Genomic DNA, 16722 nt, shown 5'->3' with positions numbered 1-16722 from the left:
TACATTGCTACAACATAGTTGACAGTCTGTGGCGCTTAACTGTGCTGACATGTTTGATTGTAATTCAAAAAGATTCACAAGTGAATTTTTTTTCAAAGTTTTGTCTTCCTAGAGATTGGCTATCCTTAGATTGAATGATGATTGCATAATGTTCTCAATATATTCCTTAACCACCAAGTCATAAATTTGAAGATCTCAAATTTGGCCTTGCCTGTTTTAATTGAGTTTAAATCACATTGTGTTGTAATTATGTATTGCATATTTGCTCATTTCATTGCATGAGTATTTGTTGCATTATAAAGTCACACAATGCTTCTCCAATGACTAATCACCTATCAATTCTTTACAATTTCTTTCAAACTGGTTGGTAGGTAACCTTGAATGATTTCTTCTCCTTCTCCAATACCCCATAGATGAATGGATGTTATTACAGTTATGTCATAACACATAATTCTGTTCTGTTTCTATCAATCATTTTGCCATTATTATTAATCCATTGATACTTTTCCTCATTGTTATCCAACCACCTATGATGTGTCTTAGCAACTGGTTTTGTTATTAATTTGAATCATGAGAATCATATTTGCATCTTAAATTTTTTTTGTAATAAGATTCATATAAACTTCAGGTTGATTAATCCTCTTACAAGTTTTGTGCATGCCCGTGAAGACTATTTAATATAGAGTAATTCCAGCATGCATAACAAATCATAATTAGATGCCAAAAAGATAAAGCTACATACAGGGAAAACATTTCACTCCAGTTATTAATGATGAAAAATTGAATTAACTTCTCACACAACTTCAGCATGTATGTACAATAAATAAAATTTTTGTGAGTCATTGAAGATTGTAGTCGTAGAAATGTTTTCATGTTATTGACCATTCAACGCACTTATTTTAAATTTCAAAAATAAATATTAATCAGTGTGAATATGTACAACCCTGTTGCAAATTAGCTGATCATTAACTGCAATTTGTTACAATGTGTTTGATCAAAAAACATAAAGAAAATAGAGAAAAAAAGAGGAAAACTCTGCTATCCACATTGAACTACATTGTAAACACTTGAATGTTCATGCTTTTAATCTATGGCTCAATTAAGTGACTTGTTAACAGAACGAAATGAAAAAACAATTTATATATAATATATTATTTCTGAATAAAACAACTGTTGAATAAATTGAAAATTTATAAAAAAAAAAATAAAAGAATGTTTTGAGAAATATATTTGTTGTTGAACTGGCTCTGCCTGTAACGTTTACAAATTTACAAGAATTTTTGTGAACTTTAAAACATTCACATCTTTTGTTGCAAATGAAAAACTTGAAAACGATTAATTGAAAATTTAAAAAAAGAAAAATGAATTGCAATTTAAAATTAGGAAATGAAATGATGAGCATGATTTGGTTGCTACTGAATGAACAAAAGACTGAACTGCATTTTACTGTCAGACTGTTTTTTGAAAATATTAATGAAACCTCTGAAACGCAGACTATGGTGATTTTAAGAAAAAAAAATTTCTGACCCTAAAATTAATTTCCTTTCAGTGTAGAACAACATTGTGATTTTAAACTTCTTTTAAAAATCTCCATGAAAAAAAAAATGCAAAAAACCACAAGTGAAATAAAACTTCAAAAAGAGAAATCATTGAAAAATGGAGAATAATGATGAGTTATCTTTACAAGTGAATCATTAAGTAATGTGAACAAATTGATTTGATTTGTAAGATATGACAGAGGACAAGCAGGTATTTAGAAAGAGTTCTATCATGCTAGAAATAAATAAATAACAAACACACCACTTCCAATGCATGTATTTGAAAAATATTCAGCAATATATCAATCAGTTTAAGAAACTTAGGTTCCTGCCATATCTCCAGATCAGATCCTCACATCATTCTATCATTCACCAACACAGCTCATAAAAAATAACCCATTTTATCCAATCCATGTGCAATTGTCTGTTGACATCATTTATCAGTTAGTGGTTACTCAATAAGAAATATTTCACAACAATCACAAATAATCATTCTGTAACTGGCTTCATATTTTCTGCATTAATCAACTGCCAGTCATCATTTGGTGATCAAGGCTGTATCATGCTTGCTACTAATTAAATGATACTACTTGGAGTGTTGACCATAGAGAACTGATTTTAAATAAAAAGATTTATAAAATATTATCTACACTAATATAAAACACATATACAAAGATACATACAAGCATACATGCATACAAAGATACATACACACAAAGATACATACATATAAACATACATACATACATACATACATACATACATAAATAGGTACTCATGTACCTAATACATACTACACGCACACAAAAACACAACAACAAACACACACCAACAAGCAGTTTTATAGCTTTATTTTAATTGCCAAAGTTAAATCTGTTTATTTCAAAAAAATGATGTGTTTAGAATGTGTTTTTAATTATTTCAACTTACTAACAAGCTTGAAATAATGTTTTGAAAATGTGTTAATAATTTATTTAACAACGCCTGACTTTGAAACAACGTTTAAAAAATAAATTATGATAAAGTAAAATTTGAGTTAAATTAGTTAAAACTCTTGAGAGGAATAACTGCAAATATGAATCAGAGGAATAATAACAAAGTGCTTGTTAATCTGGTCTGGTGCATTGCATAGGTGGTTGTGGTGGTGACAGCCACAACTACACTGTACTGCATTGTTCTGTACAATCTGTGCCATCAGTTCACCTTGCTCATGAGTACATGTTAAGTAGGCAGATGATAGAGTTATTGAAGTGATTGATTTATAAACAATACCCCCACCACCACTGTCAACAGTGGTAGCAGACTCAATAATCCACTTGTTAATTAATAGCTACATTCTTCAAGATTCCACAGATATATTTCTGTATAACAATTCAGTCAGGTAGATATGCAAATTCAATTGCTCTAAGTTCTAATGGAACATTCAGCTTTAAGGAAGATAATTAAAATCAGTTGAAATATTATATTATGTGGAATCATTTCAATTAAGCATTGATAAGGATGAATCTTCTTATGATACAACAATTCATGATATGAAGGCATAAATTGCTGGAATATCCTTCCTTTTCTATGACATCAAACATAATGGAATCCATGACATCCCCAAATTATAAACATCAACTTTTCAATATTATCAATCGTCATCATCAAATTTCTTTATATAAAACTCACAGCAACTTTCATTAATTTATGAAAACATTAAAAATAATTAAGAAAAGATAAACTAAAAATTTACAAGGCAAAAATTGACAAAGATATCAAAGCAAAAATAAGAAAAAATATAAAATTGACAAATAAGCAGACTGAAAAAATTAAAAGAATATAAATCATAAACTGCAGCAAGCAAGCCAGGAACAAAAATGCATTGATAACAAAGAAATTTGTTAATGACTGACATATGTGGACCGAGGTTCACAAACACACTTTGGATTACATGCATTGTATTTTATTACACAAGCAGCAAGCAATCTGATGAATGAATGATAACCTTACCAATACTGATGATCATGTAACAGAAACAAATTAAGTTCTTTATTTTACTCTTTATAACAAGATGTTTGCAACAAAATCACAGAAAAAATTTGTTTTAAATCAATTCATTGAAATGAGCAATTGATAGAAAAAAGAAAGCAATTGTTCAGCAATTGTGCAGTTCCTTTCAAATGTGTGAATGGAGGTCATTATTATTTTATAACTGAAACAATCATCATAAAAGTAGGAAAAACATAAATATAGAGACAACAAGGTTTTAATATTGTACCACACCTTTGTTCAATTTTTAAATAATATAATTTTAATTAACAAACAACACTGGAGAACCTTGTTTGTAAGTTCGTCAACAAAATTATTTCTTCAAACATGAAAACTACTATAGCATAACATTAGTTAATGTTTCCACATTCAATTGTCTAATTTAAAATCATATCATTCATTTTTTATTAATGAAGAACTTACACTTCGGCACTTGAACATAACATAGACAAATAAGCAAGTGCATTACTAAATATTCATTTTTGCAAACTTGCAATCAACATTCGTCTGTCACTTGGATGTTTTTAATTTTAATGAATAATATAACGATGAATGAATGCACCACATCAATATTGTTTGTTCTGTTCCATGAAAATGTTTCAATAACATTGCATAAAAATTGAAAATGAAGACGCCAACAAACTTTTCAAAGAATGGTCAGAAACATGTTTCTTGTCGATTCCTTTACTGAGCCACCACTTTTTAACGGAGGAACATGAAAGCTCAGAAGTCTGTTGCGTTGTCCTTGCCAGTGCAGCTGTTGTAGTCCTCACTGTTGTTGTTGTAGTTGCTGGTGACAAGCGAACGACTGGAACTGATGTCGTTCTTGCATGTGAAGTTGTAACAATGTAGTGAACTTTAGTGTTGTCAGCAGGTAATTTTTTAGCTGTTGCAACAGTAGAGTTGTCGTTACACGTAACTTTTTTAATGTCGGGTAACAATGATATGATTGTGATGAAGCTGTAGAACCAGATTTTTAATAACTTTGCCATATCACTTTTTGAATATTTTTATTTCAGAGAAGAGAGTATAGTATTTGTGTATGTATCCTATCTAATTATTTATATAACAATAAATAATTAGAAGATGAATCAATCAAATTTTTAAATGAATGATTGATTTTGAAATAAAGTTAAGGTTGAATTAATTAATTAAATTATAATTTATTTAATTAAATTTATTAAATTAATAAAGTTTTGTAAAATTTTATTTTTAATTTAATAATTTTTATATTTAGTTAGATTAGATGAAATTAAAATTCATTACTAACTGCAAAGATGTTATACAAATAATTAAGTGAATTTAAATATAATTTAATTTTAATTAATATTAATGCTATTAATATTAATGTAATATTTATTATTAATATTAAAATTAAAAATTAAACTAAATTATTAATTTATTAAAAACGTATGTTAAAATCTTTAATTAAAAATCAGACATTACAACCGCATCTGACAATTAATCGGCCATTAGATCAGAAAATTAGTCAACTCGAACAACTCGCAAAATAAAAATCAAAAGAGAACCGCCGATAAACGATCATAAAATGTAATGAATGAATACAATGAAAATTTGACGAACAAAGAACAATAATTTATAAACGCCTAACTTTAAAAAAAAACCTGTCTAATAAAAACTACATTTTGTCAACAAATTAAACACAAAATTTTTAATTTAAATAAGCAATAATAACCAAACTCACAAAAAAATTTTAAAAACAAACCAAACATTTTAAAAAGGTTTCTATTTATTACATAAACACTATTAAAAGTGACTAAATCGTTGAGGTAGCGTGGCCGAGTGGTCTAAGGCGCTGGTTTTAGGCACCAGTCAGTAATGGCGTGGGTTCGAATCCCACCGCTGCCAGAGTATATTTTTTGTTTTATTTTGTACTAACGTACGTGCAAACGTCCCCTCTCTCTAGTGGAAATAATAATGATGACGTTCTGTTGTTGTTGTCCTTTTAATAAAGTTTCATTTTCTGGTGCAGCATATATTTTTTGTTTGCTAATATTAACTTCACTTACTTTTGCAGAATTTTACGTTATTTTTTCCAGCAGTTTAATTTAAAAACACTTTAATTGCGCATTATGCTCGCCAGTAATAATAGTAATAATAATAACAATATTAATATTAATAATAATATTAAAATGCATAATAATAATAACAATAAAAAGAATGATGATAAGAAGTCAGAATGTAGTGATGAGAGTGGCAAGTGGAATGACGACAACGACGACGATGATGGTGGTGGAGGAAGGAAGAAGCAGCAGCAGCACCTGGTCTGTCACTCGTGCAAGATGAACCTCAAGAACTACAAGTCGGTTGACGTTGACGCGAAGAAGCTGTGCATTTCGTGCTTTGAAATGGAGTTTGCCAACCGCTGTTATGCCTGCAAGAAGAGGATTCGAATAGATCAGATGGTCTGCATGTTTTTTTGTTTGTTTCTTTGTTGCTTTGTTTTTTTTAGTTCTTTTCTTTGTTTGTACCGCATGTTTGTCTTTGAGATTATGTTCATTGTTCAGTTCAGCGGTTTCGTTTTCATGTTTTGTGTTATCATTCGTGATTATGAATGATTTTTTGTACGAGGATAACCTTAAAAATGAATGGCAATGTCCGTCATATATTTTGTGGCGCTAGCATGATGGGATGTTTCCTTTCGTCAGTTTTACAACGGTGCCGATATGTCTTGAAAGTCTTGCATATATGGAAAGAAAGGGTGAAAAGCGCACTTGACGAATGCTTTCTCAACAGCTCCGGTTGCCTCTGGGTAGGCCGCATCTTGGAAAGTTAGAAGAAAACCAATCATACCATGAAAAAATCTGCCTACCAACCTTTAATTTTTGCAGTACTTATGTTATTTAAATTGTTGTAATGTTAATATTAACTAAATTATTTTTTACGTGACATAGTTTATTCTCTCCAACCACATTTTATAAAATTGGATGAGCGTGAAATATAACGAAACGTCGGTAGGAAATGAACTTTAAAGACTTTTACTGGCACGACTACTGCTTCAATTGTTCGCTGTGCGGAGCCTCGTTGGTCAACAGATGTTTCGCATTCAATGATGGCCTCCTCATATGTCCTCCCTGCTATGAAAAGGAGATGAACCTCGAATGCTTCAGGTGCAAAGAAAAATTTAAAGATGGTCGGTTTCAAGGTTTTCACAAAATTGCGTAATAATCGTCACGTATACTATCGTTCGTTGTTTTTTGTTGCAGTTGCAGGCAACTCTTTAATTAGGTATATTTCGTTTAAATAGTTATTTTTATTAATTTTATTACGTTATAATTTTTGGTTAGTAATATAATGAAGAGCTTTTCTTGGACAGGTCAGCGAGTGTTCGAATTCGACAAGAGCCACTGGCACGAGGAGTGTCTGCGGTGCGTGCGCTGCGACTACCCGATCAGCACTAGCCCATTCATCCAGCTGCCTCAGTCTGGTGACTTCATGTGTCTTGAGTGCTATGAACAGATGCATGTCAAACTCTGCCACAAGTGTGGCAAGGTCTGTCATCATTATCATCGCCATTATCCTCATCTTTATCTCCATCATCAACATCATCATTTTAATCATTGTCATCATTCATCATCAGTCTTCTTTCCACTTTGTGTTTCTGGTTGCCTGTTGGTTGTTTTGTTCATGGTCATCTAACTTGGACCATTTTGTGTATTTCACTTTATTTTTCTCCAAACCACTTTCTTGTGATCTCGTTTCTCACTTTTCGTCTTTACTAACTCCAAGCAGTTTTCCGAAGTATCTCATTTCTACTGCTTCCAGTCAGTGTAGAAAATAGCCATAGCCATTTTTATTATTTTTAAATTTGCCTTGATAGATAATTACTAATTACTTATTAAAAATACAGAATTTCTTTCGGCAACGCAAACATTTCATAGTCACATATTGCTATAGATTTATTCCACCGATCAATGATGTTTTCAACCTCACTGCTCTCCTTGGTATTTCAATAATGTTGCTTATGAAAAAAGCAACAGTGCTGATGATTTCAAGATCACCAACAACCCTTCAAACCAGACCGAAGCAAATGCTTTTTTAGATCTATGAAACGCTTAGATCATATTTCACAACTTAGTGCATTTTTCGTCAATAACATTCATAGCACTATATTCAATAAGATCAGAAAGACATTTACAATAAATATATTAGTAGATTTCGGTACAATGATATAACGACAAAACGCAGCCATGACTCCGTGTAATAAATTGCACGCATAACTTGTGCTGCAAGACAGGCCATAAAATCGGAAGGCGTTGAATGTTTTGACACACACGTTCAGTGGCACCACGACTGCTTCTCGTGCAGCGTCTGTGGCAAGCATCTCCTCGACAGTTCCACGTCAGCTGGCAAGGGAGACTACGCCTGTAAGGACAAGGAACTTTTCTGTGGCGACTGCTACGTTAAAAAGTATTTCAGGAAATGTGCCAGGTGCTACCATGACATCGAAGGTTGATTTAGTTTTTTTTTTTTTTATTTTTTGTATTTCGTTTTCTGACAGAAGTGCATTACAGAGATGTGATTCAAGTACTTTTTTCCAAAAATTTTCAACTAATAAAATTTATTTAAAATTTAAAATTCGACCGTCGTTGAAATTTGAAAATTTCTCAAAACTTTTACACAGCAATTTACAGTGATCAATTTAATTTTTAAAAAGAAACCATTGATCTTCATGCTATTTAGAATGTTAAGACTTTTCATTTGTATCGATCGGTTGTCAGATGTCTGAAGAAACTTTCAAATTTAAACAAAATTTGAGTGTACATATGCAATGCTGAAAATTAGAATTTTTCAGAAATATTCGAATATAAAAAGTCTGCGTTAGCAGTTTTGCTTTGCTTCTACGGAAAAAGCTCGTGTGTCACAAATTTTTATATTTAATATTTCTATATTTATCAAAATTTATTAAATTTGCTCATAAAAAATTAACCATTTCAAATGTTAGTAGTAAAAATGTCAAATGTAGCAGTAATCGAATAAATAAATTAACCATGGAAAATGAAAATTTCAACCGAAGGTACAAAGCACATGAAGTTCATAAATTTTGAGAACCTGAACTGGCACGCGCGATGTTTCAGTTGTTACAGATGCAACGTCAGCCTGGTCGATAGGGGGTTCGTCATATTAGCAGACGACATCTTGTGTCCCGGCTGTGCAAGGAGCAAAATCAACTGATGACGAACTCATTCCACCACTTTCCACCATCTTACATTCCAACCTTCCATCACTTCATCTTCAGTTTACATTCGTATTGGTATTATTCATTTTCCTCTTATTAATTTCCATGATTTCATTACTCTTGTTTTTTTATTTATCAGCAATTTATTAAAATGCAATTTATAATTTATAAATTAATAATTAAAATGCAATTGTGAAACTTTATAAAACTTTTTTTATTCAAAAATTTTTCACCACGTTTATGAATTTATATGATTTTTAATGATTACTTTATATAAGATAATTTCAAGAAATTAAAAACTGCAGTCTTATGCACTATTGTGTTATTGTTTTGCAGATAAATATAATTATTATTATTATTATTATTGTAATTATAATTATTGTAATTACCACAAGCAATTTTTCAGCATCCATTTAAATCACAAAAGTGCACTTCAAATGACATGTAGATAGGTGACAATATCAAACATCATTTGATCCAACCTTTTAACAGTCTGTAAATCGAAGTTTCAAACTTACGGTGAAGAGAAATTTACAAAAATATGATATTTCACACTGACGTTCTAACAATTTTTTTTCAAATTTTTCAATTCAAGTTTGATAGGTGCAACCAAATAACATTTTGAAACTCGATATTTACATTATTATTTACATACATTACAACACTAATTAATCTTTCAAAAAACTGTTTGACGTTAAGAAGTAGGAGCTTTTTACCAGGTGTTAACGTTCGGATTTGGTATGAAATTTGAATTCTTTTTTATTCTTGAAATTAGATTACTATTTGACACGAATCTGTCAAATCAGTTACCTATCATACTTCTCTAGTGAATGAACTTTTTAAAAAAATTCTGCAAGTTTTTACGAATGTTAACAAAAACGCCACTAAAAAGTTAAGCATTTGCTAAGACTATTTGTAAATTGCATGGAGTAATTTTTTAGCGAAATGATAAACAGGTTGTCTGACCTGATCGCTGATATCATCTGTGAAAAAGCATAAAAGCCGACAATCGGTTGTTGCGTTCATCACGTTTTAGTCTGTTGACATTATTTAAACTTGATGAACAAAAATAAAAGCATATTTGTAAAACTTTGCTACAAGTTATCAAAATTATTATCCAAACTTCAAATGTCATTGGTTATCTATATAACTAAGTTCTAGTTTTATTGACAATACTTACGACAATAAACAAAGATTCCTACACCCTAGACGAATCAATACAATTCATCTCCTTTAAATTCTTAACTTTGGATAAAATGTTGCTTTTGTCGTCAAATAAATTAAACCAAAATAAGATAATTACAGAAATACATATTTTTCCAAAAAATATGTTAAACACATTCGAATGCTGCACACGTGTAGATAAAAGCAAGCGCCTACAACTCTACATGTATGTGCAGATGATCGTACCGTTGAGTAGGTGGGCTGGTTGGACGGCTGGCAAGGTGTGGTTTGCGTTGGTAAGAATAATATGCGACCTTCTTCAATAGATGGGCTGCAATGCATTTTTAAAGTTTATTTCGTGGATCATGCAGATGGATTCCATCAAAATAAAAGAAAATAAAGTTCTAAATAACATGGAACCCTCATATATATATATATATATATATATATATATATATATATATATATATATATATATATATATATATATATATATATATATATATTACAATATCACAAATAAGGTAAAATCACAAGTTTACTTGTTACAAAAATTTATTTTATTTCAATTAGAAGTTAACTTTTAAAATGAGAATTAGCGAGAAAAATGGTTTACTTTCGAAATTAGCAACAAAAGCGCGCCTTCATGTACGTGTTGGCGTGTGTATATTTATGCCTGATGTTCAAACGTGTGTACGTGAGAACAGGAGACAAGTAGTGGAAACATAATTCATTTGTATGGAAGGACTCGATCACGTGAACGACCCACGTGACAGTGTCTTCTTCTCTTTGAGCTCCGTCATAAAAAACAATTGAGGCGATCATCCAATCTGACTACTGAGACAATGCGTCGTGATTTGTAGGTGCGCACATCAAAATTTGCAACACAATATACACTCGTGTGTCTTCCATTAAAGAGCTTTTTTGTAAACTTCTGCATGTGTTTGTGTGTGCGTGTGTGTGCGTGTGTGTGTGTGTGTCCTCCATCTTTATGATGTTTGAATGTTTTGTGCGTGCTTATGCGTGCGCGTGTGTGCTTCTGTGTGTGACTGTGCATGATGTTTGTGTGTGTTTTTACATGTTCTTGCGTTCATGTGCTTGCGTGTTATGTGTCTTGATAATGATTGTTGTTTTAAATTAATGGAAGAATAAAATGAAATGAAGAGGTAAGCATCGCTTTTTACTAACTTATACTTTACAATGGTGAGTAGAAATGAAAATAATGATGATGATAGTGATGATGATGACGACAACGGTGATGATGATGATGAGCAAGAAAAGCGAAGAAGCCCATTAATTATTGAACGCCAAAAGAATCATTCTTCAAACACATCACTTACAAGCAGGCAGTAAAAGTGCTCATTCCAAACTATGTAACATGCACAACATACAGGACATTGTGCTGTGTGTCTTTGTGATTTTGTGTTTGGTCGCGCGTGTGTGTACGTGTGTGTGTTTGGGTTGAGGCTGTGTGTTGTGAGTGTGTGTGTACGTGTGTGTGTACGTGTGTGTGGAGTGTGTGTGTTGTGTGTATGTATGAGTAAAAAGATTGTTGTGTTGCTGCGGTTCCATGCCTTCCAACATGTTGCTTTTATATTTTTATTGGCCGTGCTTATTAATTTATTGTCATTAAGTTAATGTTTTATTTCATGTTTTTTCTAACTCTAAGAATAAATAAACTTAACCAACTCGAAGTTTAGCGTACTTTTTAAAACAAATCAGAGCAAAAAATTAATTGATGGTGGCTCGAAGCAACGAACCTCTAAAAATTTGATAAACTATTATTGACATATTGATATTATTGACTTTATATCGGTCTATCGCAAGAGTTAATTTCCTATAAAGTTTAATAGAGAGCCAGTTGAGTGCCCCAGGGTCGATAGGGCTTCAAATATTGAAAGATGGAGGATGAGGTGGACGAAGTGGTCGATGATGGAGGAGGAGGGGGTGAAAAAAAATATCCAGCTGGAGCGTAGGGGTACTGAGAAGTTTCAAGAGATTGCTGAAGGTTCGTGTTGTCCTTATGGCTAATGTTTTGGTTGTGGTTGTTGTTGATGGTGTGATTGCTGTTCAGGAAGTTGTTGCTGAAGAAGTTGTTGTTCACTAGTGGCGTTGTATCGTGCAAGTTTAACAAGGAACAATTTGCACTTTGTAGCAGTTGAAAGGTCTCATCGAACTTCTTGTCCGATGGTTTTTGGAAACTACTGTTGATGTCGCTTTTGCTAATATTGTTGTGGCTGTTGATGTTGTTGTTGCTGTCATTGTTGTTGTTGTTGTTGCTGTTGATGTTATCACTGTTGTTATTACTGTTGACGAGACTGTCAGCATAAAGTTCAAGCCCAGACAATTCACTTTTTAAAATATTGGTATTCGTTTTGTTGTCGGCACAACTGGCTCCAATAAACTGTTTGAAGATGTCATTGACCTTTGAACTTCTGGCAGAAGTTGTGATTGGTGGGAAGTAGGAGTAGGAAAGTGATGAAGACGAAGAAGAAGGCTCCAAATATGATGTGGTGTTGCTGGAAGTGAAGTTGTGTGGAATGTGAGTGTAGGGCCGGTTTGCAATGGGGCGAGTTGGTGGCTGGTCCCAGTAGCCCAGTCCCGATTGAACCTGCTGCTGTGCGTAAAAGTTAATTTTTTTCAAATAAATTTTATTATTGTCGTTTCAACTGAAAAAATGGACAATTAAATATTTTTTATCGGTTTAAAATGACAAACAAGAAAAAGAGTTCTTGCTAAAAAAATTGTTTAAAAAATTAAAAGTGTTTAATTTTTCACAAATCAAATTAAAGCAGCATTCACTGGTTGGATCGATTATTTACTCATCAATAAAGAAACGTGGTACACACAAAACTAACCAATTGAGTGTTCTCAGAGGTGGCCACGGACAACAGTGACGATCGGTTGTTGTTGCTGATTGTGTGTTGGAAATGCAATTTTGGTACATGTAACTGATGATGATTATACTTGTGATGTTGTTGATGCTGTTGATGGTGTTGTTGTTGTTGTGTGACGTAGTAGTTGAGATGATTGAGCAATCTGACGCAGAGTGGATCTTGCGAGCCCAGACCCTCGTAGGTCGTCAGGTACCTGGCTACCTCACTGGCACACTCGTGGTAGCCAAGCAGTTTGTAATTAACACTTGTTGAAGCACTGCTCTCTATCAACCCACCTTTGCAGAATTTTTTATCTTTGTTTATGTTGTTGCTGCTGGTGCTGTTGTTGGCTGTTGTTGCCTGGGTCATCTTCAAGTGGTCCACTGTCATTTTCAAAATCTCCGCTTTTTCCAGTTTTGTTGAACCCTGCAATTTAAAAATTTGCAATTTTAAATGACACTTTTTGAGTTGTTGCATAAAAACATCAAAAATTGTTTGAAAAAAAACGAAAAATTGTAGGACCTGCTTCTCGAAAGCGGCAGGGACCAATCTTTTGAGCTCCATGAGACATTGGTTGATTCGATCTCGCCGCTTCTTCTCAATTATCTTCAAAAAGTTTTCGTCTCGTCAACAGCGTTCATTGAAAACATCAATTGTTTATACGGAATAACATGTTTTAAAATGTAAATTAATTGTTTTAATTTTGTTGAAATTTGTTCTTTTAAACGGAGCTAGGTGATCCGACCGTTGACAAGTAGAAACAAAGGAGTTCATCAGACGGAAAACAAACGAAGGAACAAATGCACTTGTACGTTTAAAAACCAAGAAGTGAATCAAGAAACAAAAAGATGCTCACCGCTGAGAACGTGAACAAATGAAATGAATGAAGAAATGAAAAGGAAGACCCCATCCACTTCAATCAAGATGGAATAGATCATTTATTTATGCGAATAACTGACACGTAACATGATACCATCATCATAAATACATTCATATTGACCGTTCTTATCAAGGAATTACTTTCCTACTTAGTGTATTGTTTGTTAGTTGTTTCTCCCTGCTATATGTGCCTGTTGGTGGTTGGTTGCTTGCTTGTCTGCATGCCTGTTACATGCATGCATTTACATGTTGTTATTTGTATCTGAAATACGTCAGGCTTACGTTTCATAAAAAATGTCAAATTACTATCATATGGATGGCCTATGACAAATTAGGACTATTTGATTCAGTTCCTTTTCCATATTTATGATCCTGTTGAAATGTAGCGAGATTTCACTAATGTAAATTTTAGTAAACCACCATTTCCGACGTTTGCGAAGATTTAATTTACATCCAACTCCTACTGCGGTATGAACACCAACCAACACCAACTATAGTTCATCATTTGCCGTCCTTATTTTAGGTGTTGAATTAGAAGTGAGTAAGATTTCCTAACAACCATAAATATAAACAATGAACAAAATTTTAACTTTAGTAAATCCATAAAATAGCATCAAACCAAAACTAAAAAGATGTGAAATAATTATCCAAAAATTCAAATTGTGCTTTTTCCAAAAATATAAACTCGAAATTACACCCGCGGCAAACACTCAAACAAAAACTACAAGCCAAAAAATCAGTTGATGAAAAATTCATAAAATTGTTCGATCGCTTGTGGTTGCTTCTGTTTGATATAAAACAACTAATTAATTACTCATTAATTAACGATGCCAGGTCAGAACGAATGATGATCAACGTTGAAATAAAAGTTAGTCAACAGTGGTGTGGTGGTTGAAGTAAAAGAGAATAAAGGTCAGAGGTCAGTCAGCTTGCTCCCTCGTGTCACAGTGAACTGAACAATTGAAGTTCAAACTGGTCAGATGTGTTGTTTTCAGTCAGCTGTTTGTTTCTAACTGATGCTATTAACAATAACAACGCAGCATTTCCAGCATGGCGACATCAGTTTCATGATAAAGCTCCTAATTTATTTATTTAATTTACAAAAAAGTAATTGTTCGTCAGCCGAACACCTGCCACCTTTATGAACCATTAACATTAGCTACCCTTGTGTATTTATTTCATCGTTAAAAAAACTTCATAGAGATATTCTAATTATTTTTTTGGAAAAACCCATCTGAAAATTAGAAGGCAGTGCCACGAAAATCATGAAAACTTGAAAAATAATTTTTACCCTGGCAGTAAGTAGAAAATATCTGCTAACAAATTTTTTAATTTTTGCAAAGACATGATATGGACAACCTTAAACTTTTTTAATGATAAATTTGGCAAGGAATGATCCTAATGTATTTTTTTGCATTCTCGTTATCATCACTAGGATCCCCATTATCACTTTGACATCATCACCACCATTCCGACCATGGCCCAATCATCATCATCATTATTACCGTCATCACTCATTATCATCACCACTACCATTACCCTTACTTACCCCTCTTCTTTTCTTTCTATCGGGAATGAGGCAACTTTGTGTCGGAGAGCTATGCGGTTGATGTTTCGTTTCGTTTTATACGGTGTGTGCAGTTTCGTATCGAATAAGTAATTTCGTATCGAATCGTTTGTTACGATGGAGTTTGATGACGTGTGGCAAGAATGCATGAGTGATTTCATTTTCAGTTAAAATTAATTTAATTATTTTAATAATCTTAAAAATAATCAAAAAGAATAAATAATATGAGATTTTAGCCATTGATCATTATATTGTTTGAAATGTTTCACCGATATTGCATAATGTACATAGATTCTTATCTAACCAGATGGAGTATTTTTCGCATGCTTTTCATCCTTATTTACGAGTTTTATTCAAATTTAGCATCGAAGTTATTGCTAAACATTATTTGTGTTTGCGTTGTTTTAATTAATTAATTAATTAATTAATTGTTTAGTTAATCAATTAATGAAATGATTGACCGATGGCGGTTGTGTCACAGATCAGATCAAGTCTGACAGCAAAACAAACATTGAAACTTGTGAACATGCCAACAAAATGAAGCATCACCAACCACTAAAAATCTAAAAACAGCCCAAACAAACATCCCACACCACACCACACATAGCCACATATCACACCACCCTACACCAAACTACACCACATATCAGCCGGTAATATCATCATACACACACACACACGCACACACACACGCACACAAGCACACAAACACACGCGCACACACACACGCGCGCGCTAAAACTTGCCCTGTACACTTTCCATTGAGGGAATAGCTGTCATCATCATCATCACCACCTGTGAGGGCATCATCATCATAATCGACTCGATCGTGCAGTCTTCGCTTCATTTACGCCTGCCTAATGATGGCAAATACACTTCGAAATTCACTTCAATATAATTTGGTTCCATTGTGTTTAGTTAACATTACAGAGTGAATGCTATGCTTATAAACTATATGCAACAAGATTAACGAAATCATGCTGCTTTCATTCTATAGTTGTTGAATTGTATCCAACCAACTAACCAATCAACCAACCAACCCACCTACCAACCATCCAATCAACCAGCCCACCAACCAATTAACCAACTAACCAACCAATCAACCAGCTAAACAATCAATCAATCAATCAATCAATCAATCAATCAATCAATCAATCAATCAATCAATCAATCAATCAATCAATCAATCAATCAATCAATCAATCAATCAATCAATCAATCAATCAATCAATCAATCAATCAACCAATCAATCAACCAATCAACCAACCAGCCAACTAACTTGGTAACTTAGTAACGTGCCAGTTGTACAAACAAAATCCCAAAGACCCAACAAACATTCAAACGTTAATATTTTTAAATTAAACTGAGAATAGAATATTTCAACTGGTGAAATGAAATTTGCTAGTAATAGTGATAGTAGTAGTAGTAATAATAAAACAACGAGATTAGTAAATGTTGAATATTTA

The 16722-nt window shown here is 32.7% G+C and overlaps 3 protein-coding genes across 3 annotated transcripts in view; 1 reads left to right on the top strand and 2 right to left on the bottom strand.

Annotated features, from left to right (window-relative positions):
• HELRODRAFT_170136 (hypothetical protein) overlaps nt 1-4561 on the bottom strand; it is a gene marked incomplete at both ends in the record, with an annotated part of 6907 nt that extends 2346 nt beyond the window's left edge. Inside the window, one exon of the mRNA XM_009015951.1 lies at nt 4213-4561. Coding sequence (XP_009014199.1) covers nt 4213-4561 — 349 coding nt within the window. The remainder of the gene's footprint in view (nt 1-4212) is intronic.
• A 1161-nt stretch (nt 4562-5722) lies between these two features.
• Nucleotides 5723-8765, top strand: HELRODRAFT_76167 (hypothetical protein; the record flags this gene model as incomplete). The annotated part of the gene is made up of 5 exons (XM_009015950.1): nt 5723-5995; nt 6549-6723; nt 6907-7082; nt 7828-8041; nt 8608-8765. The coding sequence occupies 5 exons, from the start codon at nt 5723-5725 to the stop codon at nt 8763-8765; spliced, it is 996 nt and encodes a 331-aa protein (XP_009014198.1).
• Nucleotides 8766-12479: 3714 nt separating this feature from the next.
• Nucleotides 12480-16722, bottom strand: HELRODRAFT_98385 (hypothetical protein; the record flags this gene model as incomplete). The annotated part of the gene is made up of 6 exons (XM_009015949.1): nt 16536-16722; nt 16002-16112; nt 15238-15286; nt 13332-13415; nt 12792-13235; nt 12480-12547 (listed from the first exon to the last, which is right to left on the bottom strand). Coding segments are annotated over exons 2-6 (744 nt in total), but the record flags the coding sequence as incomplete, so codon positions are not given.

This window comes from Helobdella robusta (genome assembly GCF_000326865.2).
Source record: "Helobdella robusta unplaced genomic scaffold HELROscaffold_17, whole genome shotgun sequence".
Classification (NCBI taxonomy): domain Eukaryota; kingdom Metazoa; phylum Annelida; class Clitellata; order Rhynchobdellida; family Glossiphoniidae; genus Helobdella; species Helobdella robusta.
Note: the sequence above shows the minus strand (reverse complement) of the source record. Positions and strands in the feature narration are given on the sequence as shown.